At 37.0% G+C, this 27,394-nt stretch overlaps 4 protein-coding genes and 1 pseudogene across 4 annotated transcripts; 3 read left to right on the top strand and 2 right to left on the bottom strand.

The window, feature by feature from the left end:
* Window positions 1-5,207: 5,207 nt before the first annotated feature.
* LOC121750429 (ethylene-responsive transcription factor ERF071-like) lies at window positions 5,208-6,352 on the top strand. The gene is made up of 2 exons (XM_042144965.1): window positions 5,208-5,508; window positions 5,608-6,352. The coding sequence occupies exons 1-2, from the start codon at window positions 5,355-5,357 to the stop codon at window positions 6,207-6,209; spliced, it is 756 nt and encodes a 251-aa protein (XP_042000899.1). The 5' UTR covers window positions 5,208-5,354; the 3' UTR covers window positions 6,210-6,352.
* A 4,391-nt stretch (window positions 6,353-10,743) lies between these two features.
* Window positions 10,744-13,423, top strand: LOC121751226 (annotated as a pseudogene).
* Window positions 13,424-13,626: 203 nt separating this feature from the next.
* On the bottom strand, window positions 13,627-15,226 carry LOC121750687 (60S ribosomal protein L44). The gene is made up of 4 exons (XM_042145267.1): window positions 15,072-15,226; window positions 14,096-14,275; window positions 13,896-13,970; window positions 13,627-13,821 (listed from the first exon to the last, which is right to left on the bottom strand). Exons 1-4 carry the CDS (start codon window positions 15,072-15,074, stop codon window positions 13,762-13,764), a joined length of 318 nt encoding a protein of 105 aa, XP_042001201.1. The 5' UTR covers window positions 15,075-15,226; the 3' UTR covers window positions 13,627-13,761.
* Window positions 15,227-18,855: 3,629 nt separating this feature from the next.
* Window positions 18,856-20,824, top strand: LOC121750101 (60S ribosomal protein L19-1-like). The gene is made up of 5 exons (XM_042144558.1): window positions 18,856-19,012; window positions 19,796-19,918; window positions 20,010-20,323; window positions 20,408-20,472; window positions 20,554-20,824. The coding sequence occupies exons 1-5, from the start codon at window positions 18,901-18,903 to the stop codon at window positions 20,576-20,578; spliced, it is 639 nt and encodes a 212-aa protein (XP_042000492.1). The 5' UTR covers window positions 18,856-18,900; the 3' UTR covers window positions 20,579-20,824.
* A 1,103-nt stretch (window positions 20,825-21,927) lies between these two features.
* Window positions 21,928-27,394, bottom strand: LOC121752160 (fumarate hydratase 1, mitochondrial). Its single transcript, XM_042147073.1, has 17 exons — window positions 27,147-27,394; window positions 26,495-26,612; window positions 26,129-26,278; window positions 25,461-25,571; window positions 25,280-25,363; window positions 24,567-24,665; window positions 24,400-24,450; window positions 24,263-24,312; window positions 24,046-24,127; window positions 23,753-23,847; window positions 23,595-23,661; window positions 23,448-23,498; window positions 23,266-23,361; window positions 22,792-22,890; window positions 22,666-22,695; window positions 22,496-22,561; window positions 21,928-22,325 (listed from the first exon to the last, which is right to left on the bottom strand). Exons 1-17 carry the CDS (start codon window positions 27,275-27,277, stop codon window positions 22,239-22,241), a joined length of 1,467 nt encoding a protein of 488 aa, XP_042003007.1. The 5' UTR covers window positions 27,278-27,394; the 3' UTR covers window positions 21,928-22,238.

Here is a 27,394-nt window from a genome sequence, read left to right as displayed (position 1 = left end):
TGATTCTTAATATACGCTTTCGGAGTTTGAAGCGGACGTCGCACTCCATTTTACGGAGTAAATCATTTTTTTTTTTGGTAACTTATTGGTTGAAAAACATGTCAAAATTGGCATAAACTCATAAATTTGATTTAATTTTGGCGAGTCCCAATTTTAAACATTCAGATTAGTAGAAATTTTATTGGTTCGCCTGGTGCGAGTGAATTGATGCCCACCTAATCATGTATTGACTGCAGAGCACTTTTAATTTTGGGGACCATTGATATACATGTCAACAATTTTCATTTATTTAATAAAGAATATGTCTATTACATGTATAGTCAAATACCAGGTACCTATATTTATTAGTGAGTAATTTGTTTATGACCGGTATCATTGTTTAATAAATTTTAGTGTACTGTTAACTATATAGAATTAAATACAAATATTGATTTATCAGTTTGAAAACAAATATCCAAACCAAAATAGTGACCCCGTGGCATTAATTTAAATTAGAATAAGGTTGTAACATACATGGTGATTTATGGGCCTCGGTCACAAACAATTATTACTATTCACTATCAAATGTTTGGTGTGATTATAAAACCCTTTATAATAATATCCCTTCAATAGTTACTGAATGTATTTTTAATATTCTCAGTCCTCACCAAGAATTACTAAAATCAAGCTATACTTATTTTTCTTGTGATTAGTGATTTTTTTGAGACACTTGCATCCATTAGTAAGGATACATGCTAAATTATGACAAACAAAAACAGTCTATTAAAGAAGCTCTTAAAGATCAATTTATTTCATCGAGGCATTATATTTCGAATTTAATCAATATCCTACAAGGCTACAAGTTTGGTTTAGAATGCAGAATGAAATTTCCTACTTTACCCTCGTGATCGATATGACTCGAACGTTTGACATGTTGTTTCGAGATAACTTGTTTTACCAACTAAGAGCATCTCCAATCATTTACACCAATTTAGTGTAAATGTCACATCAAATAGAGATTTTACTCCAATCATTTAAATAAAACTCAAACTTAAATAATAGTATTATCTATTCACTACCTATTTTTAATCATAATATTTGAAAAAATGTTTTGAGTTTATTTTAGGGTATATTTTACTTAAAACAAAAAATGAGATTGATTTTTGAGTAATTGTCTAGTTTAAGTTATTAATAGTATATCTTAAGAGATAATCTAAACAGTAATTCATCATCAATTGCTAGTATGGGGTATGTATCTTTAAAAAAAGTACTATACTACTGATCAACATATTGTACGGACCACCTCGTAACCCGACTTGCTTTATTCTGAGAGCCCAAGCAATTTAAAGAAAAAAATATGTCATGTCGGGCCTGACCCAATAGTTATACGCTTAATATAATTGGGTTTGTCGCAAGCATAAATTGGACCACCAAATAAGCTCTTGGTCACATGTAACAGTTGGTAGAGTATATGACAAAATTATGAGGGATCAATATACATATTCATTGATTACACGGCCAAAACAAAAAATACTAGTATATAATAATAACAAGTTCTCTGATATGAATAAACAAATAAAAATGTAAGATACAATATGCATGATGATTTCTTTAGGATTATCTTACCGTAAATGACCTTCTTCAATAGTGCGAAGGTGTCTTTTGTTGAGGGGTAGAATCGTAAACAAAAGGGCCGACGGAGTACAACCTCATTTTGGTAGAGCCGAGCGTCCGATAAGCCGATAGAGGCGCGCCGCTCATGCCACTGCCAATGTTGGTGGCGTAAGGGCAAGCCTTTAGCTTTGAGCTGTGGAGGAAGGTTTTGCACTGCGTAATTCTGAAGCCTTCGGCTTCAAGCAGCTCGGTTGAAAGTTTGGCTAGGAAGTAGCCGTTGGCGTCGGTCGGCCGGCTCAAAACCGAGAATGGAGCCGTTTCATAACCGTCTTTATCAAGCCCTAGGCATGTCATTCTTACTACGCTTCCTATGTTTAATTTATGAATAGAGAGAATAATATGAGTTAATTATAAAGATATTTTTGTTGAGTAAATTTATTTAACTGCTAAAAAGTTTTTCAGCTAGTAATTTGAAAAACGAGTTATAAGGTGTGCATGATTTATTGGGTGTGCCAGTAAGAGTATAAAAACTATAAATATATATATTTTTGAAAAAATACCCATCCGCCTCTGATTGTTTCATTGCTCAATAGTCAAATTAATGTGGAATATTAAATTTGAAACCTTTAAATTGCGGAGCCCTCCTTGAAACATTTTAAAGTGATGATAAAATTGTGAAATTGATGATAAAAATGTTATTTTATTTGACACGTAATTATTCAAGCATGGTTATAGCATCAACCATATTTTGTGTTTCTTATTTTGAAAAATCACAAAAAAATATCTACAATTTACTTTTTGTCATATTAATACATTCTTCACTTAATGAAAATTTAATTTATGAAAATAGAAAAACGACATAAAATGTAGACCTTTGTGCGGGACGACTCCGGCGGCAGATTTGCAGTAAACGACTCCTTGCACGCTGAAAACTTCTGGAAAAAACTTATTCTTGGAAACATATGAATTCGGATTCGGGCCATACCCGTAACCGGTTGCCGAAGCTCCGACAACCACAGTCAACGGAAACAGATACAACGTTAGCAACAACGAACAGCCGTTTCCCAGAGCCATGTCGTTCGACTCTTCAACTCCGTTTGTTTCTTTTGATTCAAATCCACTGCTTTTTATACCCATATATATTGTTTATTTATATACATAAATATGTCTGATGTTTACGCACGATTTTGTAATTTGCTTTACTTGCCAGCACGATATTTTCTTTTTTTTAATGCTCTAATTAGTTATAAGAGGTTTGGGTTTTTTTAATTGCAATAATATTATTTTATAGGATTATATTTTTAATCAATGCATGTCATAGAGTCATTAGGTACTAGTTACAATTAACTAAGATTAATTGTTATCTAACTAATCTAATCTAATTAAAATTTAATTAATTCAGGATAAATATTGGTAATTAACTCCATACCATTATTACAGGGGAGTTTAGCAAATTTATGTCTATATTATAGGAGTATTATAAATCTTGTGTTCGCAGCCATAGTGCAAATATAATCAACACTTTCATTGCTATGACTGTAATATTAAAATAGCTCATGCAAATTGGAACATAGTATGTTCCAAGGAATTAGCATCTCATATTACTAGTGTACATGTAGACTAAAGTTTATGCATATGTACATAGCACACGAAAGCCTCTCGGTCTCACAAGATTGATGTGGCGGATTTAGTAGTTAAGATATGGAGTATTTTTCAAAATTCATTTATTGTAAAATGTATTAATTGCATATGGATATTTATTTAAAACCAAAATTTTGGTTGTTGATATCTGACGGTACTTATACTGAAGATGTGCAATCACATAGAGGTGAGAAGCTAGCACGTCCTTTGGTGCTACTGAAATTTCCTAATATTAATGTATTAAATACTATCATAAGTTTCTCTATCGATATTTTTATCCAATTGAAAAAGTCATATATCTATAATTTTAATTCGAATTACTGTTTTTCGTACGTTATGAAATTAATAATCAAACATATATAATACATAATCCGTGAGCTACGATTCTACAAATGAATTTTAAATTGCACCTTATGTATACCAATTTATTATACTTCAATTAATTTTAAAATTATATATATATGTATATATATATATATATATGTATGTATTTAAATGAATAAAATATTGATACTATTCCAGTATTTACTAGTAGTATTATATGTTACACGCATACACAAACAGAAACAAAAAAGTTTGAACTACGTTCAATAGAACAGTGGAAGGTTAGAATAAAATGAAAATTTAGACAGCTAACTAGATAATGATTGAAATTAATATTTTTTCTCTTCGAGTTGTTGAATCTCGTATATTAAAATATTCACTTGATTTAGAAATGGGAGATACAACGTGCTTCCGAGGTTTTATTTTTTTTTTGCTTTCCATTTTGGGGATTATTGTCAAACAAATCCTGCCTTAGATCAGCTTTGAACGAATCACCTTTTTCTAACTACATATTTACATTCATTTAATTTGGCTTATAAGATGGAGTATAATTCATTTTAAAACTAAGTTGTGGAAAATAGTTTATATAAAAAACAATATTGATTTCCATCTACTTTTTGTGATTTTCATGATTCGAATTTTCAACCTTAGTGGTAGAATACTCCATCTTCATCTCTCCTATAACAATAATTAAAATATTACTAGTAAATATGGATCTCACTTCATTAAAAAAAAATAAAATTAAAATTAAAATTAAAAAATACATACTCTTATATAACAGGCTAAAAAAAGAGTGTTTACTCTTGTGAGACAAAGGAAATACAACACTAATTATCTTTTGTTCCTGGGATGTTCTAAAAGAGATTATCATTAATCATATAAATAAAATGGAGTAAATTGATATTTTATCTTATACTTATAATCTAAGCAAATTAAAATTTGTTAAGTACACACATGTAGTATATGTTAGTATTTTTATTTTTATTGGTACTCGTACTGACTTAGCTGACATCAGCCATTAAGTTATTTGATTTGAACTACTCCTTTAAGTAGAAGGGCCCAATTCGAAATTAGCGGTCCAATCCAATGCAATTCAATGGTCCAATCCAGTACATAACTTATTAATCAAATATCAGGATTTTTTAAAGCATGGAAATACTAGTAGGAGTAATAACTTACTCATGCCAGTTGTTTATTTTCATTTTTAATTTCTATGTATAAAATAATATTCCAATATTCTTCGTTTACGACTAAAACAGTTATTAAAAATTGTTTTTATTTAATTATATTTGCAGTTGTTATTCTGTGACTACCATAACAATTTTCATGCAGAAAATTAAATAAAAAATAGTTTTGGAATGGGGAGAATTAATTTACTATGGGATAAATAAAAATTAATTATTATGGGGCATAAACTTGTACGAAGGTGATCTGTAGCTAACTTTTCTTAAGTTGCTAACTTGTTAACTCATCATCATAGTATATGAGTTAGCAAATTAGCAATTTAAAAAAAGATCGAATTATAAGCTACGTCAAAGCTTACGGCTTGTACCGTGTAGTGTATTAGGCTATTACTACGCTTTTAGGTAGAGCACCGCGAAACAGAGATCTCAGTGCTACTGCTATATATAACCATGAAACTTCGTCTGTTTCACTCATAATTTGAAATCGCCAACTCGCAAGCTTAAACAACCACCATAAAGATTCTAAGTTCTACCCCTCATTTCTCCATCTTCTTCTCACTTTTCTATCCAAATTAATTTTTTTCTACGGATTTCGGAGTCATTTCACCTATAATGTGTGGCGGTTCAATCCTCGCCGGACTTATTCCCAGCCGCCGCGTCTCCTGCGCCGACGTCCTCCCCTCCGCCTCCGACTTCTGGCCCGCTGCTTTCACCTATTCTGACCACACCGATACTCCTCTTCTCAAAAGATCCAGATCCTCTGCAGGTAATCTGACTCGATGAATTTATTATTTATCCATCTCCGAATTCCTAATTCATTTAAATCGATTCAATTTCTGATTTACGGAGATTTAAATCTACGTAGGCGATGATCGCGTCGCGAGCTATGCTCCGGAGAAGAACAGGAAGCAGAGGAAAAATCTGTACAGAGGAATACGGCAGCGGCCATGGGGGAAATGGGCGGCGGAGATTCGCGATCCGCGGAAAGGCGTCCGCGTTTGGCTGGGGACGTATAACACTGCTGAAGAAGCTGCCCGCGCTTACGACATAGAAGCGCGCAAAATCAGAGGCAAAAAGGCCAAAGTCAATTTCCCAAACGAGGACGCTGATTACAGCTGCAGCTACAATCGTAACCCTAGAAAACTTATCGATTTCGAGCATCACGCCGAATTCGATCAAATTGGATTGGGGATTGGCGACGATGTGGAATCATTCTACGCCGTTAATAATTCCGCCGAAGCGAAGCCTGAGGTGGACGGGATTGACAGTAAAAATGCGGCGATTGAACTTGCAGCGGAGGATCAGGTGCAGAAGCTGTCGGAGGAGCTGATGGCGTACGAGAACTACATGAAGTTCTATCAGATTCCGTATTACGACGGCCAGTCGGCGCCGCCGCCACCGCCGAGTAATCCGCCGCCGGATACGGTGGAGCTGTGGAGCTTCGATGAAGTTTCCGGTGAACTCTAGCGGAGACGATGAGTGTTAGTAGTTTGTGTTAATTGTGTATTTGTGTTGTTAATTATTGATTAATCATGGATTATTCGTTGTAATTGCAAAATTTGTTATTTTTGCAGTACTAATTTTTATGCAATCCAATTATTTTTAATAAATTTTTCGAATGCGTATTACTCAAAAGTCCAAAGTAGAATCGAACGACAAGGAGTCTGATAATTTTAATATTAGATAAATTTATTGATTATCATTTAGCGATAATGCCGTTTGAAAATTTGTACGAATGTTTTAGACTTTTAGTTAATAGAAACGTCGAATAGACTACGAAAATTTTATTTTATTTGGTGGTACCATTAAAACACTACGACTTAGAAAAACCTTGTTTTTTTAATTAAGATATTCAGAATTAAGAGTATGATTCCTTCATAGTACTATCATATAACTCGAGCAATTCTTGATTAAAATAATGAGTAACCTTGTACGAACACTATCATTATCCCCTTCTTCTTAGTATATAATTAGGAGGGAAAAATATATAAATGAATTCGGATTTACTTGAAATGTTCTTGTACTAATACCTAATCATTTATGAATAATTAAGTGTGCGCTGATTCCAGTGGGCGCTGGCAGGTATTTTACTGCCTTGTTCGCATATAGTCAAAAGGCGGCGGCCGCACACTGCTTTGCCACCCACCCTGAAAAACTTAGGAAAACAAAATACTAGTAGTATTGTTTAGTCTGCTCTTATTTATTACATTAACTATTTTTTGTAGTACTAACAGAAGCTGTTCGAGTTTTTAAATCTAAGTTTTTGCTTCAACTTATAGTATTAAAATTAACACAGTAAAAAAGCACATAGTATATATAAGCAAATGAATCAAATTCATCAAGTAGTACTACATTGGGTCTATTGCCCCCAACATTCACAACTTTAACTATATATGTATAGTATCGAAAAAAATACTACGTATACTATAATTGTTAACGGTATTGGACCCCCATAATCGAAATCATACGTCCTAATAATAGTACGGAACATTGATTTATTCATTATGGATTCAGTCAGATTGCTTCACCGACAACCTTTTATGCACTACGCGTATGTAATTATTGTCACATTTCCCAAATCAAAAAAATCCAAAATGCCTAATTTCATTTCATAAAATTGTACTCCATACTAAGTTCTAGTACTCCCTCCGTCCCGGGCTACTCGCTCATTTCCTTTTCGGCACGGAGATTAAGGAATGAGTGTATAGGAAAGTAAAAAATGACGGCTGTAGGTGAAAATTTTTACTAAAAATGGGGAGAGTGCAAGTAACTTGAGACGCCCAAAAAGGAAATAAGTGCGAGTAGCTTGGGACGGAGGGAGTACTACTTAGTTGCATTTCGACCATAATTAATCCAAATCATCTCGGATTTTCCCTACGTTTGGCCCAATAAGCCCATATTTGTGAGGCTTATATCAATTGCATTGTTTTAGTATACACTTAAAACTAATTTCATTTTTCCTCATTATGGCATTGCCATTCTGTCTAAAAATCATTTCCCTTTCATTTCATCGTGTTAATATTTGCTTACAAAAATTGCCATTAAGGTTTATTAATTCCTAATTACAGTTTGATGTCCTCCAATTAAATTTATTAAGCCCTAATTAGTTAAACAATAATTACTAATTAATTAGTTTTAAAATTAGTTGAGTGGTCCTTACTCCTCAATGAGAAGTATTAAAAATTTTCTCCTTTGATGTACTCTTATCCTAACAGATTCTTTATTGAGACAATTAATGAGAATTAATTCTATTTACTATCATAACTGATTTTTTTAAGAGTGATGATTTAGAGACATAATGTCTCCAAGCCATAATACCCCTATGTCAATTTGCCATAAGCCAAATTATAATATGGACTAATATACCCTTTATTTTGAATTAAATAATAATTGAATAAATAAATATATATCAATTAATCATAAAAGGAAAGACAATTCATATCAAATTACTTTCTTTTATCTAAATATACATCAATCAAACTATTATCAAAGTCAACTCATATCAAATTACACTATTTTACCTAATACACTCAATCAAAAGAATATATAATTAATTTTTTGATTGGGGTACATTTGTAACGTTTTTTAAATTTAGAATTTAAAGAAATTAATATATTGGAACGTAAAGAATTACTACTATCAAAGGTATGAAATTCTTAAATTTTAATTTGTCGTATGTTACAGTGAACTGGACTAAGAACTCTAATATTGCATAAGAAAAGGAGAAATATTAACTATGTACTTTAAGATATTTAATAGATGAGTTAAAAATGCGTAATAGGTTCAACATAATGTTCTAAAAATTAAGAATTTAAAGAAATAAAAATTTTGAATGTAAAGAGTTAAATTAAAATTATGAAATTCTTAAAATCAAAATTGTAAACTCCATTAGTAACAATGTATCATTTCTATTAAATATAAAATTGTTTAAATTCTTAAAATTTTGAAACTTTACTTTGAATCCCGATAAAAAATAATCAAATACGGAGTACTTTTAATTCATCTAACCAATATTTTAAAAATATAACTACTATTTTATATTTTTTTAATAAATTGAATCTGGAAAGTGAAGGTATATAATTTTTTTCTCATTATAAAAAGATGTATTTTGGAAAGTAAGATATAACCTTTTACAATTTGTATTTTAAAAGTAAATGTATATAGTTAACGTTCCAGAATTAAAACTCTTATAAACAAATAATATGTTTTATAAATGTAGGAGTAATAAGGTATATGAACATCTTATAAATTTAATTACAAATAAAATACGTATAATGTTAAATTAAAAATATCATTTCCCATTTCATTGCTTCAAGATTTTGTTCACAAGATTTGAATAATTGAATTGTTAGTTGTTACAGGTAGATTTTATTTGATTTTAGAGTATATATTTGCTTAAATCATGTCATCCATATAAATGCACACAACTTTCCTAAGCAAGTAATTCTTAAATATAAAAAAATGTTTTTATATGCACAAGGGTATTATGGTATATGTACAAAACATTTATTTAAATAAAAATATAAAACAATCTAAAATGACTACTTTAACCTTATTATGTCTTAGACATTATGTCTCCAAAACATTTTTCTTTTTTTAAATCTTTTTTGAGAAAATAATATCTTAACAGATTTGATATGGAGCAAGATATCAACATTATTTTAAGTTTTAACTTTAAGATGGCAAATGAATAATGAGGGTTGCGTGATCTGTTGACGTAGTGTAGCTGCATTTACACTCTTATTTGCTGCACAATTTACATACACTTAGCAAACCGCCTTAAATGATCAAAATTAGCGGAATTGGATATTTTTGCGTAATAGTATAATGTTTTCCACAAATAAGACATTCATAAATGACTAAGGGCATCAGCAGTGGGGCGCCCTAAGACGCGCCTTAAAGCCCGCCCTATGCACCGCCACGTTAGCATTTTATCCTCCTACCCTTTCACCTGTAGTGGGCGCCCTATAGGTTTTACTATTATTTTGTTAATTAGTTTAAATGTTTTCAAATATATAAATACAAACTAATTAAAAAACACAACGATTAACTAAAAAAAGACAAATACTACATTGATTAAAAAAAATTACAGGAGTTAGAAATAAAAAAAAGTTGACTACTCTACAAAAGCTTCAACTTCTGTCGCAGCTCATCGATCAACCCCTGGAGGTATTCGGCTCTGGCCGGGTCCGTACACTTCATGAGAGCGTTATGCGTGTCCAACAACGTTCGCACCATCGAGGCCGTTACAAATGAAGGTGAGGTAGGGGGTATTTATATAAATGAATTTTTCGAATTTTAAAAATAAAAATAAAAAAACAAAAACGCGTTGCATCATCCGCGTCGCCCACAGTGGACGGACGATGCCCTATCGTCTGCGCTTCCTCCGCGGACTATCTGTCGGGCGAGGACGACGCATCATCCGTGCACCCACAGTGGCGGACGATGGCGCGCTCGAGGCATCGGGCGGCCCATCGTCCGCCTCACTGTGGGTGCCCTAACACGTTGTCGTACAAAAATGACAGTATCGGTCTCATATCAAAGTCGAGCTATAAAAATAATCCAAAAAAAATTGATCATTATTGATGCTTTAAGTTTAAGAATTAAATAAAATGAAAGTTCAATCTGTTTATATTTTGTAACTTTAAATAAAAAAATAAAAAGAAGTAGTCAAGCTTGATATTTTATGTAAATTGTAAAATTAATGACAGTAATTTATGTAAGTTATTAAAATTAAAAAATAATGGTAGATGTGAATTAAACAAGCTAATGTTCCAAACTGATGATGCTCACATGAAATTAACACTTCCATATATGTTAAAAAATAGTACTCCACTACTACTAGTACTAAAAGATTGCATGAGTTGTAAGCAAGAAAGTGCATTGCATCACTTTCCCTACTCGAAAAAGGAAAGAACACTCAAGTTTCGCCACCTTCGCATGGCGTGAAATAGGCATCGCATGCAATTCTCGCACATATATTTTTAGCCATTTTCTGGGATTTCAACGTTTCATACCCCTCTCTAACAACTTCGTTTCATCATTTTTGTCTCTACTCTCCGATCATTTTCTTATAAATACGATGTTGCAAATCGATGACTCATCCGATTAAATTTCTCCTTTTAACTCTCACAGCTGAATCCAAATGCTCCGTTTTTGGTCTTTCCTACTCTTATCCCCTCTCCTATTTGCCGCCGTTTCCGGTGAATTCTACGATGATGATAGCGAAATCGTGCTAACATTCATTGTTAGAGTCGAGAATGAGTTGAAACCCTCAGCTTTCTCTGATGTAGAACGTTGGTACAAATCCACTCTTCATAACCTGGATTCAAACCCTAGCGGAATCGGAAAATCTAGTGAATTTCTTCATATTTACCAAACTGTTTTCCATGGATTCTCCGTGAAATTAACTCCAAAATTAGCTCGACAGCTTCAAAAACGGCCGGAAATCGTCGCGATCTTCCCCGATCGCGTGCGCCAGCTGCAAACGACTCGCTCGCCGCGATTCCTAGGCCTATCCAACAACAATCCCGGCGGTTTGCTCACTGAATCCGATTCCGGCTCCAATGTTGTTATCGGAGTCCTCGATACCGGAATTTGGCCGGAGCACCGTAGCTTCCACGACGAAGGCCTCGGCCCAGTCCCTTCCAATTGGAGAGGCGAGTGCGTGGAAGGAGATAATTTCACAAAAAATCTCTGCAACCGGAAGATCATCGGCGCTCGGTACTTCTCCGACGGCTACGAGGCTCGGAGGGGGAGGATTAATTCGTCGGAGGAATTGAAATCGGCCAGGGATACGAACGGCCACGGCACTCACACGGCGTCGACCGCTGCCGGAAGAGCCGTCGGAAACGCCTCTCTCTTCGGCTACGCCGCCGGCGTCGCTGTCGGGATTGCGCCGAAGGCGCGGATCGCGGTGTATAAGATCTGCTGGCAGTATGGATGCATGGATTCGGACATCCTCGCCGCGTTCGACCAGGCGGCGAGGGACGGCGTGAATGTGATCTCCATCTCCGTCGGCGGCGGCGTTGTGCCCTACTACCTTGATCCGATGGCGATCGGCGCGTTTGGAGCTATGGAGAAGGGAATTTTGGTCTCCGCCGCCGCGGGTAACGACGGCCCTACTAAACTCACCGTCAGTAACGTTTCCCCGTGGATGATGACCGTTGGCGCCAGCACAATTGATAGGACTTTCCCCGCTGATCTCGTGCTCGGGAATGGGCGGGTGATCACAGGCGCGTCACTTTATAGTGGCCCGCCCCTTCCCAAAAAGACCTTTTTGCCCTTGATTTACGCCGGAAATGCTTTAATCGGCGGAGACGTCACTAAGCGCGCCGGAGGTTTCTCCTCTGCCACCTGCCTTGACGGATCCCTCGACGAGAACGCCGTGCGCGGGAAGATCGCGGTGTGCGATCGCGGCGGCAATTCTCGGGTGGCGAAGGCCGGCGTCGTGAGAAAAGCCGGCGGTGTTGGTGTGGTGGTGGCGAATGTTGCGCCGATCGGGGAAGGCCTCATCGCCGACCCGCTCGTGTTGCCCGGCCTCGCCGTGACGGAATCCGCGGGAAAATCAATCCACGATTACATAAACTCGAGCCCTAACCCTAGGGCGACGATAGCGTTTCGCGGCACAAAATTGGGGTGAAGCCGGCGCCGGTGGTGGCGTCGTTCTCAGCTAGGGGTCCGAACATTGATTCACCGTACATTCTCAAACCAGACGTGATCGCTCCGGGAGTCAACATCCTGGCGGCGTGGCCGGCCGGATCGTCGCCCACCGAGCTCGCCGACGATCCGCGGCAGACCGAATTCAACGTGGCGTCGGGGACGTCGATGTCCTGCCCGCACGCCTCCGGCGTGGCGGCGCTGCTCAAAGGTGCACACGCCGACTGGTCGCCAGCGATGATCCGGTCGGCGATGATGACGACGGCGTACAGCCGATACAGAGACGGCATGCCCCTGCTGGATGAGCAATCGTATAATATCTCCTCTATTTGGGATGTAGGCGCTGGACACGTGGACCCACAGAGAGCCGTTGATCCTGGTCTCGTGTATGATCTGACGGTTGTTGATTATTTGAACTTTCTATGTGCGTCGAATTTTAGTGGCGATGAAATAAGGCGCATTTATCGAAAGAGATTTAGCTGTGGTAGAAAACAACTGAAGCCGTGGGATGTAAATTATCCGGCGATTGTGGTTCAGTTTGAGGCGGCGGAGGCTTCGGCGGGCGGTGATCTTGAGGTTGTGGTTACTAGAACCGTGACGCATGTTGGGGACCGCGCGGCAAGGTTTGTGGCTGCGGTAACGAGTCCGAGAGGGGTGAGTGTGACGGTGATGCCGGCGGTGATGATGTTTAGGGCGAAGGGTGAGAAGAGGAGTTATAAGGTGAGGATAAAGGCCGAGAAGATGGCGTTGAGGCCGGGGACTGCTTTGTGGGAGGAGGGGAAGGTGATGTGGTCGGACGGGAGGAGGCAGGTGTCATCGCCGCTGGTGGTGATGTGGAGTCGGAAGTATTGACGGCGGTGGATTAATCGTGCGGTGCAGTTTCTTCAAGTGGAATGGTGACTTATGTGTTACTATTAACTTTATGATACTATAAGATTTGATTAAAAGTTAGATAAAAAGATGATTCAAAGTGATTGAAATAGGAACTTGAATAATTTGGAATTGGGTAAATGTCATCGAGTTAATGAACAAAATGAGAAATGTTAGAACAATTTTAACATGCAATTATAAACATTTGGGTTATTGGCGATCTAATTATCAACGCTATCTATGTTCACTTGATGTGCAATAATTAAATGTTTATTTATTTGTCTAAGATTAAATAGAACAGGAAAAGGAACATTCACAAAATTCGTATGGATTAAGTGACCAATGACAAAGTAACTACCGAAAACTGCTTTAATTATGCATAACACTATTGTTCAAAACAAAACTTACAACCAAGTTTCATATAATCAAATGTTTAGCTAAATCCAAAATCGCAACCAAAGAGAAAAAAAGACAGCAAACAATGATATACTTAGAAAAGTGACGTTCCTTTGCCCTTCTTATCTCCACCAATTTCGAAGTGCTTGCACCTCTGCAAAAAGAGAGAGTTTTAAGCACAGATAGGTGAGAGCAGCCCTCGAGAAAATGCAAGAACAAGACACCAACCTTAATAGGATGCTGAGAAACATGTTTGCAGCCCTGGCATTGTAACCTCAGCACAATCTTCTTTGTTGTTTTCGCCTAAACATAATCGAAGATGACTTCTGTATTAGTTTGTATGATGTATGTAATAGTGTAAGCTTAATAATGACAACCATGGATTCACAGCAAAGTTGGCAATTACCAACTCTATATATTTTGCTTACCTTCTTGTGGAAAACGGGCTTTGTCTGTCCACCATAGCCAGACTGCTTGCGGTCGTAACGACGCTTACCCTGAGCAGCTAAGCTATCCTTTCCCTTCTTGTACTGGGTAACCTTGTGCAAGGTATGCTTCTTGCACTCCTTTGATTTGCAGTAAGTCTTCTTTGTCTTTGGAACGTTCACCTGCCAACGTGAAACAAGAAATTAATTTCACATTATCCAAGCGCACCGGTAAGAGACTGATTGTGTCACATATAAACTAGAAGTAGACACACTACAACCATGATCCATGTTATAAATTTCATCTAATATCCAAACAGATTTCCAACTCCCACAATTCGATCAATAACAGTCACACTGCACCCAGTTCTATAGACATACACTAGCAATCTTCCAAAAAATCCTCAAATCCACTTGGAGGACTCAACACTTTGCAATACTCCATATCAATACTCCACTCCAACACCACAAATTAATCCAACTCGAGATTCGTACCAACAACAAACAACATATTGATAAGTAACACAGCGCACTCGATTCTTCAGACATAATTTCATGAGATGCTAAATATCCACAAAGAGAAACCCCACCACCACACTGAATCACGACTTTTTTTCTCATTTGAGAAAAACACTATAGGTTCAAGCATACACACAAGCTGTCAGGGTGGAATTGCTTTATTAGTAAATTGCTTCAGCTTATCGGATATAAGCAGCTTGGAAAATCTACCTTATTTCTAGTCCAAACAGATCTCGAATTAAGTATTCATGTATCAGAAAAAAAGGATTCATGTAACAGAGAAATCAAGCATACATCAATCCCCACATATCAATTCGGTTCAGAGTTCCTGCGCCACACGTTAAACAACAGCAACGATCGATTTCCGAGGAGTCGACCATATATACATCGCATTATATTCAAAATTTGACAACTAGTAACACTGAGGTCGCAGAATTACGGCGAGTTAGAGAGAGATTACCATTGCAAATCGGGGCAGGTAGATACACAGGAAATTGGAACTGGTTTCCTTCAAAAATGGAGTATAGTGAAACTCTAATTATCGCAATATGGATTCCGGAGAGGTAGGGTTTGCAAATGCAAGTGGAGGTCTAATTGGGCCTTCATTTGAAATAGGGCCTTATAGAGGAACACATCACACTAAAAAATAATCAAGAAATAATCGATTCCTACAAATATTTATACAAGTATAGAAGTATAGAACACATCACATTAAAAATAATAATTACACTTCTTTAGACAAAAGAAATTACGAAATAAATTTTTAGTAAGTTAAATAGAGTAGAAGTACATATGAAAGAGAATAAAATAGATAAACATTGAGATAGAAAAAAAATTAGAAAGAAAATTAAGTATAAGAAAATAAATAATAATAATAATAATAATAATAATAATAATAGAAAGTAAAAATACTTAATCGTGATAGGACAAAAAATAAGAAATATGATCTAATAACAATAAGGGATATTGGCACCTAATATCATTGAACTTTCTAAAGGTTGGATTTTTCCTACAAACTTTGAAATTGACAAATAATATCACGAACTCTACCTCGAGTTTGTTATTTCCCACCAATAAAAAAATTCTTGCTATATTAATAGATTTAAGAACAATTTTGAAAGGTGTGCTTCAAGAAAAACTATTCTCAACAATAGAAAAACTTGTAGTTCTCGAAGTAGTTGTCGAGGAATTACAAAAAAAATTCATATCTTGATATTATTTGATGGAATTTTTTCATCGGTGAGAAATAATAAACTCGGTATAGAGTTCATGATATTATTTGTCAATTTCAAAGTTCGTGGGAAAAATCTAACTTTTTGAAATTTCCATGATATTAGGTGCCAATATCCTTAATAATAAATAGGGAGAGTATTTTTTTAGTTGTCAAGAATATGTATGGATTTTTAAAATGGGAATACAGCCTTAAAAGAACATGAATTTTTCTCAAAATCTTATATTTTTCGCTAACTTTAACTTTAAAAGTGATGGGAATTATCATAAATTTTTGACAATGTGGATTTCTCATGATTTTAATTTTTTAGCCAATTTCAATTGACGTGACTTGTCGAACGTTAGAGCATCTCCAATGGGGGCGAGCGGACAGACTAGCCGATTCCCGGCGCTGGCCGGTCCGCTCGCCGAACCATTGGAACCGGCGAGCGCCATTTCGGCGAAAAAATCGGCGACCCGACGCCGATTTTCAGGCGTTGGCCGATCCGCTCGCCGGTCGGCTGGCCGCCATTACAGGCTCCCGATCGGCGAGCCATCGGCCAGCTCAAATTTTTTTTTCGAAACACTATATATACGCGATTTGCACGTCATTTTCATTCGCATCACTTGCTTTAACGAGTTTTCTCTCCATCTTAATTTATGTACAAAAGCAACAACGTGAAATGAGTAACGCGGGTGACAGTGGTGGGGATGCTGAGGAGTACGAACGGCAAATGAATGAAGAGTTGGAGGCCTATAAGTCCCGCGAGATAAACTGGTTGATACAAAGGGCCTTGCAGCCGGCGGAACCTCGACCTCCACCCGTTGTCCACCTACGAGCAGTGATTAATCGGGATCACGTAGCTGCACATCAGCGGCTATATGAAGACTACTTTGCGGAGGAGCCGCGGTTTGGGGCGCCTCTTTTCAGGCGGCGTTTTAGGATGCGTAGGGCAGTGTTTATGCGTATCGTTGATGCTTTGGAGCGTCGATATTTGTGTTTCCAGTTCAGGTATGATGCGACTGGCAGACCCGACCACACACCTATACAAAAGTGTACTCCGGCAATCAGGCAGTTGGCCTACAGAGGCGCGACAGACATGTGGGACGAGTACCTCCACATCGGTGAGACGACTGCCCTGGATTGTCTGAAGTATTTCTGTCAGGGCGTCATTGAAATATTCCGTGATCAGTATCTTCGAAGCCCTACCCTTGAAGAGTGCTAGGATCTGATGCAGATGCACGGGGAGAAGCATGGGTTCCCTGGGATGTTGGGCAGCATAGATTGTATGCATTGGGAGTGGAAGAACTGTCTCGCTGCCTGGAAAGGGTTCTACACGACCGGCTACAAGGGAAAGAATGTCGCGATGGTCCTCGAGGCCGTAGTTGATTACCAGCTGTGGATTTGGCATGCATATTTTGGGGTAGCCGGGTCGAACAACGACCTCAACGTCCTCAACTCGTCGCCCCTTTTCAACAAGCAGTGCTAGGGCGTCGGTCCGGCCATCAGTTTTATCGCCAACGGGATATGGGCTACTACTTGGCGGATGGGATATACTCTAAGTGGCCCGTCTTTGTGAAGACGATCAGATGCGCATCAGATGAGAGGAATACCTACTTTGCGGAACGGCAGGAGTCGGCGCGCAAGGATGTAGAGCGCGCATTTGGTATGCTCCAGTCTCGATGGGCGGCAATTAGGGGTCCAACGCGTTTGTGGCATGTCGACTGCATTGCTGATATAATGTACGTCTGTATTATCCTGCACAACATGATTGTCGAAGATGAAGGTGTAAAACTGACTAGTTGGACCAATAACGATGCTAATGAAGTCGGCCCAAGCCACGACGTGGCCGCTCCCAACGTACGAAGGCACATGCCGACATGCGCCAAGTGGATGCTCATATTCGACTAAAAAAAGATTTAATTGAAGAGTTGTGGGCGCGGAGGACTGCACATCGTTAGATTTTTTTAATTAATATATTTTTTTAATTAATGTATTTTTTAATTTAATTATTATTATTGAATTTTCCCGTATATGTGTCGTAAATTTAATTCTGTATTTTGTGTGATTGTTAATTATTTGTTTTTTTATAATTTTGTTTATTGTGGCTAGTCTATTGCTTGTCCAGATGATGTGGCAAGGGGAGTTTGTGGCTAGCCTATGGCTGATCTATGACTGACCTATTACTATTGTGGATGCTCTTATACGTCCACCCCTAGAATGTGAACAAAACACACTATTTTTTTTAATTAAGAAAACATCATAATTTTTTGGACCCTAATTACATTTACAATCGTTTTTAAAGTCTTCATTCATTAAGACATCTTCTTTTATAAAGTACTATAAAATTAGGGTTCAAAACGACAACGTTTGTTTATTTAAAAGACAATGTGTTTTGTAAACATTTGAGGGTTACACCTAGGACGTCTAGCGAGCTAAGTTAATTAAAATTGGCTGTAAAATTAACTTCATGGGAAAGCAACACATCGCTTAAAGTAATGGTATTTACCACCACTTTAAAAGTTTGTGGAAATACCGAATTTTGGAAAAAATTCAAGGTTTTTACTCAAAGCATTTTATTTTATTTGGGATGTGTTATGTAAATATATTTTAGCATAATGCTTTTGTTAATCATTTTCGGACATTAAACAAATTTATTCGTTATTCTACACAAAGGTTGAGATTACGATACAAGTTATTCCGCCATGGCTATATCCACTAAATAATGTTACCCGTGCATTATCATTTTGTGTATTGAACTTAATAGTATTTCTTAAAGCACATACTCACTTGTCCCAAAAATAGTCTTATTTGTCGACAAAATGATTTTAATAAAAAATTGATAAAATAAGACTTTAATAAGAAATTAATAAAATAAAAGAGAAAGAGAAAAAATTAAAAAAAATAAATAAAGTATGAGAGATAAATTTTATATTAAATAAAACTATTTTTTTATATATTTTTTAAAATAATAAAATGATGGAGTACTATTTTTTCACGTAAAGTCCATGTAAAATCCTAGGGCAACAAGCGTATAAAATCTTATAATCAGCCCACACATCACCGGTGAAACAGAGAGATGGTGACGCTAAAGCTGCAGAAGCGGCTCGCCTCCAGCGTTTTGAAGTGCGGCAAGGGCAAGGTTTGGCTCGATCCTAATGAAGTCAACGAAATCTCCATGGCCAACTCCCGTACGTTTTTACCTCTTTCAGAGCTATGCTATCGTTCTAGAGTTTTATGGAGTCGTACTCTGAGATCTGATTTATCTTGATTCTGCTTCAATTATTCATTGTGTTATCTTAGGTTTTCTTCCTTCGTTGTTGAACGGTTTTGGATTGAGATGAGCTATTTTGTGTTTGTGATGCATCTGAGCTCAGGGAGATTACATAGTGTTTGTTTTAGCAATTGGTTGTAAATTAGGTGTGGTGAAGCAAACCATATCCCACATCGGAGAATGAACAAGAGTTGCAAGCATATAAATGGGCTATCTCAACTCCATTAGTATGAGAACTTTTGGGGAGTACCCCAAGAGCAAAACCGTGAGGGCTTGTCCCAAAGCGGACAATATCATATTAATGTGGAGTTCGGGTGTGCACCACCGGAACCCAACATTAGGTGACAAATTATTCCGGAATTACTCAAAGGAACATAAATTTCAGTTTTATTGTAACCTAGTTTATAGTGGTCGTGTAGATGACAACTTTTTAATAGAGGTTCGGCTTGACTGTGCAATTTCCACGATTTTGAATATCTAACACATTCTTGAAGCTGTTTAATTACTATACTATTGTTCATAGACCAGTGCAAATACTGCTTATTGTAATATGGAGCTGTGGAATGTATGAATTAAACACAAATTATTAGGTGATTGATAATTTTTTTGAAGTAGTTTGAGTTGTGGAGTGATTATTCTCTATTTTGTTTGGGAATATGCCATTGGTGTGTTTATAGTATGGATTCTCCCTTGACTGCAGGACAAAATATCAGGAAGTTGGTCAATGATGGTTTCATTATCAGGAAGCCTACTAAGATCCACTCACGTTCCCGTGCCCGCCGCATGAAGGAGGCCAAGAGAAAGGGACGTCACTCAGGATATGGTATTGTTTTCTGATTATCTACAACTGATAGTTATGCTTCAATTTACTCTCTTTATTTGTTTATTTATTTCTTATGTCTGAATTATTTCAGGTAAGCGTAAGGGTACCAGGGAAGCTAGGTTGCCCACTAAGATTCTGTGGATGAGGAGGATGAGAGTGTTGAGGCGTCTGCTCCGCAAGTATCGCGAGGCAAAGAAGATTGACAAACACATGTACCATGACATGTACATGAGGGTCAAGGGTAATGTGTTCAAGAACAAGCGTGTGTTGATGGAGAGCATTCACAAGTCCAAGGCTGAGAAGGCTAGGGAGAAGACCCTGTCCGACCAGTTTGAGGCCAAGAGAGCAAAGAACAAGGCCAGCAGGGAAAGGAAGTTTGCTAGGAGAGAAGAACGACTTGCCCAGGTATATCTTCAGTTACAATGACTGAAAATGATATGCTCTATACTTGTTGTTTACTTTAATTTGATTATTTTGTAACCGACGTAGGGACCTGGAGAGAAGGTAGCGCCACCCGCAGCTGCTGCTCCTGCACCGACAGCTCAGCCAGCACAGTAAGTGGATTTCAATTGCTGCACAATTTGTGGTATTTGATTTGAAACACACTATCTGATATATGTTACATGATGTTTCAGGGCGACTAAGAAAACAAAGAAGTGAAATCCTTGACGACTAGCTTTCGTCATTGGCGCCTTGGCATTCTGTCTATGGTTTTACTAGGATTTTACCCACACTTTTTTGATCTCTTGCTTTTGAGTTGTCTTTATCTTATAACTATGCTGTTTAGTGAAAGGAGTATTGACATATGTTTCCATAAGTTGATTTATTTTTGTTTTCTTATTAGATCCTTTCTTCTGTTATTATGTCATTTGTGATTTATCTTAATCTTCATAGCTGTTGTCTTGATTTTGATCGTGTGTTATGAATATGTTGTTGCATTATTCATATTTCGAATCTCGGTTATATTTCAAACATTTATTAGTCTGAAAGCAAACTCTTGTTTAAAAAACAAGCTATCTAACTTCTTGCTGAAATGAATGTCTAGAATATTATAGGGTTCTTGATGAAATGAATGTCTAGAATGTTAGAGGGATATTGGTAGTTGATGTCATGGAATTTTCAAAAAGTTGTATTTTATTTCCGTGAATTTACACCTGATAAATAATATTATGAACTTCATCCTAGTTTGTTATTTTCATCAGTAAAAAGGGCAAATAACATCTAAATATGAATTTTTCTTTGTAATTTCTAACTAAAATTTCTTGAACAGTTTTTCTTGAAATACCCATTCAAAAATTATTCTTCACTCCATTATAGTTGGAAATTTGTCGCTGGTAGGATATAACAAGCTCGGATAAAATTTGTAATATTGTTTGCAAAATTGAAAGTTCGTGGAAAAAATTTTGAACTTTTTGAAAATTCCATGATAATAGGGGTCAATATCCCTTTATTATAAAACAAAGTAGTAGCTACTATTTTCCATTGGGAAGAGCATTCTCAACTTTCAAATCATCTAATTCTTGGAGTTTTACTTGGATTTTTACATTTGAGTTAACTGTAGATCCACTTCCTAAAATAAAAAATTTATAAAATCTCTATTTTAAAAGACAAATCAAAACGGAAATAATTTCTGCTGTTAAGGTGCACAAAGGAGGTATTGAACTTGAAAAGGAAATTTCAATATTGTATTGAGATTAATTGCTTAGCTGCAATGATCCTAAGCAAATCATTCTGAGAGGAAGTGAAGAAGCAGCATCTAGCTGGAACTGATCAAGCTTCAGGGACCGTCCGATGCTGTGTTAGTTATTAGTCAAGATTTAATCCTAGCCGTAGGATTAGTTTGTTAAGTAGCCGTTAGTTTTCAAACGGTAGATAAAAGGGGATTAGTTAGGCATTGTGCTTGATACGTTCTTCAATCTTGTTCGATCCTCCATATTTCATCATCTCCTCCGATCGCGGCTTACAATTTACAAACTAAATACATCCAAAGTGCCAAGAGTTATCAAGAGTTGTGGCGTAAATACTATTGACTTATCATTTATTCATCAGGAAAACAGCATCTGAAAACTTCTCAAACTGAAACTAACGTAGTTTTCACGTTGTAGAATTGTAGTAGTACTTATTTTAGGCATCTCCGTCACAAATGAGGCTTTCTTAACACGTATGGCTCCAAAAATTCACAGAGAACACAGGTTATGTGAACCCGTGAATTAGGAAAGACGAGAAAACCTCAAAAATATTAGTCTTTCTAGGCGCTACTACACTTTAACCACCTGAGATAGTTGATCTCCTTTGGAGAATATCTATGTTGCTCGATGATTTAGTCGGATGGGCCAATCATCTTCTCAGGAACCACTAGAGTATCAAATTCTTCCGAAGTAAGCACCCCGAGTTTCAATGCAGCTTCCTGTACAGGGTAAATCTCATTTTGAGCATATCATGGTCCTCGAAGTTATGTTGTTAATAATGCCACCAGAGCTAAGCTTGAAAAAAAAGTCATAATATATCAAGATATCGTTGTCTTTTTTCTTTTTTTTTTGGGTTTATTTTAGATGATGCTAATAGTGAGTCTCTGACCTTTAAAGTACTTCCCTCTTTGTGAGCTGTCTTGGCAACCAATGCAGCATTATCGTAGCCAATTTTCTGGAATAAATAGCAGGATTCAGTAATGAGAAGGGTATTCCAGCAGTGGGTATACATGGATAACAGCTGAAATAGTTCAATCATAACTCATTAGGAAAACTTACCGGATTCAAAGAAGTGACAAGCATGAGGGACTGCAATATCATAAAAACACCATATCGCAGTTAGACAAGAATGGTTCAAATTTTCAAATAGTATCAATAGTGTATTCAAACAAGGTAGAGACTGACCTCATGCAACAACTTATGAATTCTGTCTCTATCGGCTTGGATTCCCCGGACACAGTTCTTTTCAAAGGAAGCAGAGGCATCCCCAAGCAATCTCACCGACTAACCAACAAATGAAAATAGACGGTAAGATTATTCTCCCAAAGCAGCAATATTTTGGAGTATGTCTATTGTATTCAGGCATCAAGACTCAAATATAAACATATATTGGCAGCAAGTCGAAAAAGGTTGAGAATGGTTTTTAAGAAAAAATAGAATGTAGGCTATACGAAAAAATGTAGTGGGCGATATGAAATTTTGGGAGTAAGCAATATGTTCATTTGCTTGCATAGTTGGGCTATCTATTATTACCATTAGCTAGGGAAAGAAAGAACTTAGGTTTGGAAAGCAACAATCATGTAGTTCCACTAAACCTAAATAACAGGCTGAAGTATATCCAAGATGTCTATGAATGACTGGATTGATGGTGAAACATACGTGCAACAAGTTGCTGGCCATGACAGGCTTAAATACGTTCAGTTCGAAATGGCCATTGGATCCCCCCACTGTAATTGCCACATGATTGCCCATAACCTGGAAAAAGAAAAAGGGAGCATTAGTAAAGTACTCCTATCTTAGTAGAAAATTACTTCTACATCCTCATTGTAGATTATTAATACCTGAGCACAAACCATCGTAAGGGCCTCACACTGCGTAGGGTTCACCTTCCCCTGAAATGTAAGATGGTTTGAGTAGCACACAGTCAATGGTAGTGAAAAGATAATAAACCTTCATGCTACCATAAATAAGATGAGGAAACACATTACCGGCATTATACTGCTGCCAGGTTCATTTTCAGGAAGTATGAGTTCTCCTAGACCACAACGTGGACCACTGTATAAATAATGCATAATGTGAGAACTGTACTTAAAACATAAGAGCAATAACTAAAAGTATAGGATAAACATCCTTAGATCTCCATTACCTTCCTAAGAAACGTATGTCGTTTGCTATCTTCATGAGAGAAGTAGCAACTGTATTTAGTGAACCACTCGATTCAACAAAAGCATCATGTGCAGCCTATCAAAATAAGCATGGAAAGGAAACTTTCTAGACTGATTAGCTCTTAGCAATGAAGCTATGCTGAGACAACTAAACACATGTACAGATACATTCAGGGAGAAACTTCTCAGGACATAGCTATAGAAGCCAAGCAGCTAGAGAAATAAGGTTCCACATCCACAATGACCACAAGGAAAACTTAAAAGAGAGATTTACCAGGGCCTCAAATTTGTTTTCAGCTGTCACAAAGGGCAAATTGGTTTCCTCAGCTACTGCTTCAGCAATCTTTGCATCGAACCTGACAACAGAGAGTTTCTTTTATTAAGTTGAAAAAATACTATCACAGCACAAAGATAAGAAATAGCATTTGGTATTAGAGTCAGCACATAAGAGGATATAAACAACAATAAATTCTATCCTTCACTCGCCTTACCCTTTCTTGGTGTTCAAACCAGTTCCTACAGCAGTGCCCCCCTGTGCAAGCTGTACATATTTTCCAAACACTTAGGACCAGAGGAAGAAGCTAGTTAACAAGCCAGAAATACAAGACCATTAAAGTAAGCAGTTAACCTGATAGATGCGAGGGAGGGTGCATAAGACTCTATCAATTCCATACTTCACCTGCAAAGCACATTCGAAACAAATTATTAATCACTTATTTTGGCTGCCCTCACAATTCAATGGAAAATAAATTCACTACACCGCGACAACTCAAAAAAGGTATTAAAATAGCTTACTTGTGTGGTGTAGCCACTAAACTCTTGTCCAAGTGTCAATGGGGTAGCATCTTGTGTGTGTGTACGGCCAATTTTAACAATGTCGTTGAACTCAAGAGACTGAAACACATTTGAAAGAATGAGTCAATATTTATTAACACATCGCAATTAAGTACAGAATGTGGAACATGACACCACAAAGAAAGCCAACATATCATATTTATGTTAATTAACACAACCTCAAACCCATCATCACAATGATGGACAAAAGGAACTTAACTGCTACTCTTGAAAAAACTTACCCTCAGTTAAGGTTAATTACAAAACTAAGCCTGATAGTTATGTTTTTCTTTGAAGAGGGCCACATTATATTTGGTTTTGAAGTTCACTAGAAAATGAAAAATAAAGATAAAATTCGGAAGTAACCAAACCATCCAGACATCCAGTTAGAGAATATAGAGAGGGGGAGCAGAGAGTTAATAGGGTTTAGGGAGGGGAAACAAAGACATGCGACCAGCGTACTCCTGCACCCTCAGATTAATAGGTTGAGTTCAAGAAAGAGAAACACAGAGCCCGAGAGAGAGAGAGAGAGAGAGAGAGAGAGAGAAGCCGAGGGAAAGAGGGGAGAAAAGTTTAGAGCAAGCCCTTTCTTCAGTAATCAAATCACACATTTTTGGCAGTAACCATAACTATCACAATAGGGAGAAGGGGGGGGGGTAAGAAGGTAGCAAAACCTTTGCATTTAATGTTGTGTGTAGCTGTTTCAGTTTTGGTAACAATCTTGAATTGATCTCCGTTGCAGCAGCAATATGCATTACCTATATGTAAGATGCGCCAAAATCAACATAACCAGTTGAACTTCTATTAACTCTTATATATAGTAAAAAAAAGGTGGTGTTCTTGTCAGAAGCTTACAGTTGGAAATGTGTCATTAGAAGATTGCGATCTGTTTACATGGTCATTTGGATGTACAGCCTTTTCACCACGCTTGTGGCCAAGAATCTCAGCTGCTCTGTTAGCAATAACCTGCAAAATAAAAATCGCAGCATATAGAAACATTACCAGCAACTCCGCATCGAACACACAGCCTGTGTATGTACATTTGGAAAAGCAACTTATGAAAGAAATGAACTGCTCTGCTACAATTTAAAAAACAAGCAATAACCTGAAAATAAAATATGTGTCAAAGTACTCCAAGGAATTGTACTTAAGAACAAAAAGTTCAATTACAAGGACCTCAGACCAAATCTCTACTCCAACACCATTCCCCGGGAAAATGTTCAACAAATAAAAATATAAATTGCAAGAGCATCTGCTTCCTCCTTGGCCTCATGTCCTACCAAAAAAATAGGACAAAGGTTTGCAAATGACAGCCCACCACTTAATTCCTGAACAATCATATTTTGTTTTATTGAAACAATCAGCTTCCTAGAACCACCGAAACCTTAAATTTAGGATAAAATAAAATGAAATACAGACTCTCAAAGACATACAGTTCCGAGTTCTGAAGAAATTCAAAAAACTGAAAGCATTCAGCACCATCAAGCAGAACTAGAAAAGAAATTCTGTAAACCAGTGAATACCTCATTGGCATTCATGTTACTCTGAGTACCACTGCCAGTTTGCCAAACAACCAAAGGAAAATGATCATTCAATTTTCCCTCAGCCACTTCTTGTGCAGCTTGCATTATTGCATTCCCTATGGCAGGGTCAAGGCCATATCCTATGTTCACCTGCAAAGCAAAAAAATATATTTAGAAGCATTCACTTTTAATGATTGATAGGATACAAGAACTTGAGTTAATCCCTCTCGGTATGTTCAATCTTAGGGGGATGATAAAGGAAGGTGGATCAGATACTTTCTACTATCAATAGAAGCTAACAAAACCATTACAAAGTTACTATCGAGCCAGTACAGCTATCGAAGATAAGTATGCAGCACATTTCACCTTTGCGGCACATTTCTTAAGAACCCCAAATGCACGAATGATTGGTTCAGGCATCCTTTCCCTCTCGCCACCAATCTCAAAGTTCTGCAACGACCTCTGAGTTTGGGCACCCCATAATCTGAATATAACCAGGACGCAACAAGAAAATAAGCTACAAGCTTTGACAAAAACCATTACAAGGCACAATGTTAGTTAGCTGACTATTTAAAAAGATAACATAAAACAAAATTCGCACGCTAGTATTATGGATCTACAAAGGAAAAATTTAGCAGATGCCAGCCGATTATATAATAATAATAATACTAATAATAATAATAATACTGCTCGAGCTGGCTCTTCCTTCACCATGACAATTCCAATTTCTTCTCATCATTCAGAACATAAAATTGCTGGTTTTTCAGTATCCTGCTAACTAATTCAGCTCAAGAGATATCCGTCACTCATATCGGTCATGCTCGAATAAATGTAGCAAATCAAATCAAACAAAAATCACATTCATCAATTTTAATAATAAATCGGTGATCGCGACTGTAACTTCCAAATAAAAGCAACGAGTCATTCAAAAAACCAAACAAAACAATTAAATAATAGGCAAAAAAATCATAACAATAGAAAAAGCAAACGGCAAATAAACAGAAATGAGGTCGCGCACTTGTCCGATGGAACTTGAATGGGGCCGAAAGTGTCTCTCTCTTCTCTAAAGGCCGATGAATAGCATCTGAAGCTCGCTCTCAAGTACAACGCCTTGGACGATGCCCGACGGCTGGATGCAAGTATCGACATTGCCGGAGTCAAATTTCCGCTGCCGAGAAAAGTGGTTGCTTTCGCAGATCACCGCCGCGACAAAAATAGAAATTAGGTGAAAATTCAGAACGGAATCAGTTTGATTTCCTGATTTCT

This window comes from Salvia splendens, chromosome 10 (assembly GCF_004379255.2).
Source record: "Salvia splendens isolate huo1 chromosome 10, SspV2, whole genome shotgun sequence".
Classification (NCBI taxonomy): domain Eukaryota; kingdom Viridiplantae; phylum Streptophyta; class Magnoliopsida; order Lamiales; family Lamiaceae; genus Salvia; species Salvia splendens.
The sequence above is the reverse complement of the archived record's forward strand: the minus strand, read 5'-3'. Positions and strand labels throughout refer to the sequence as shown.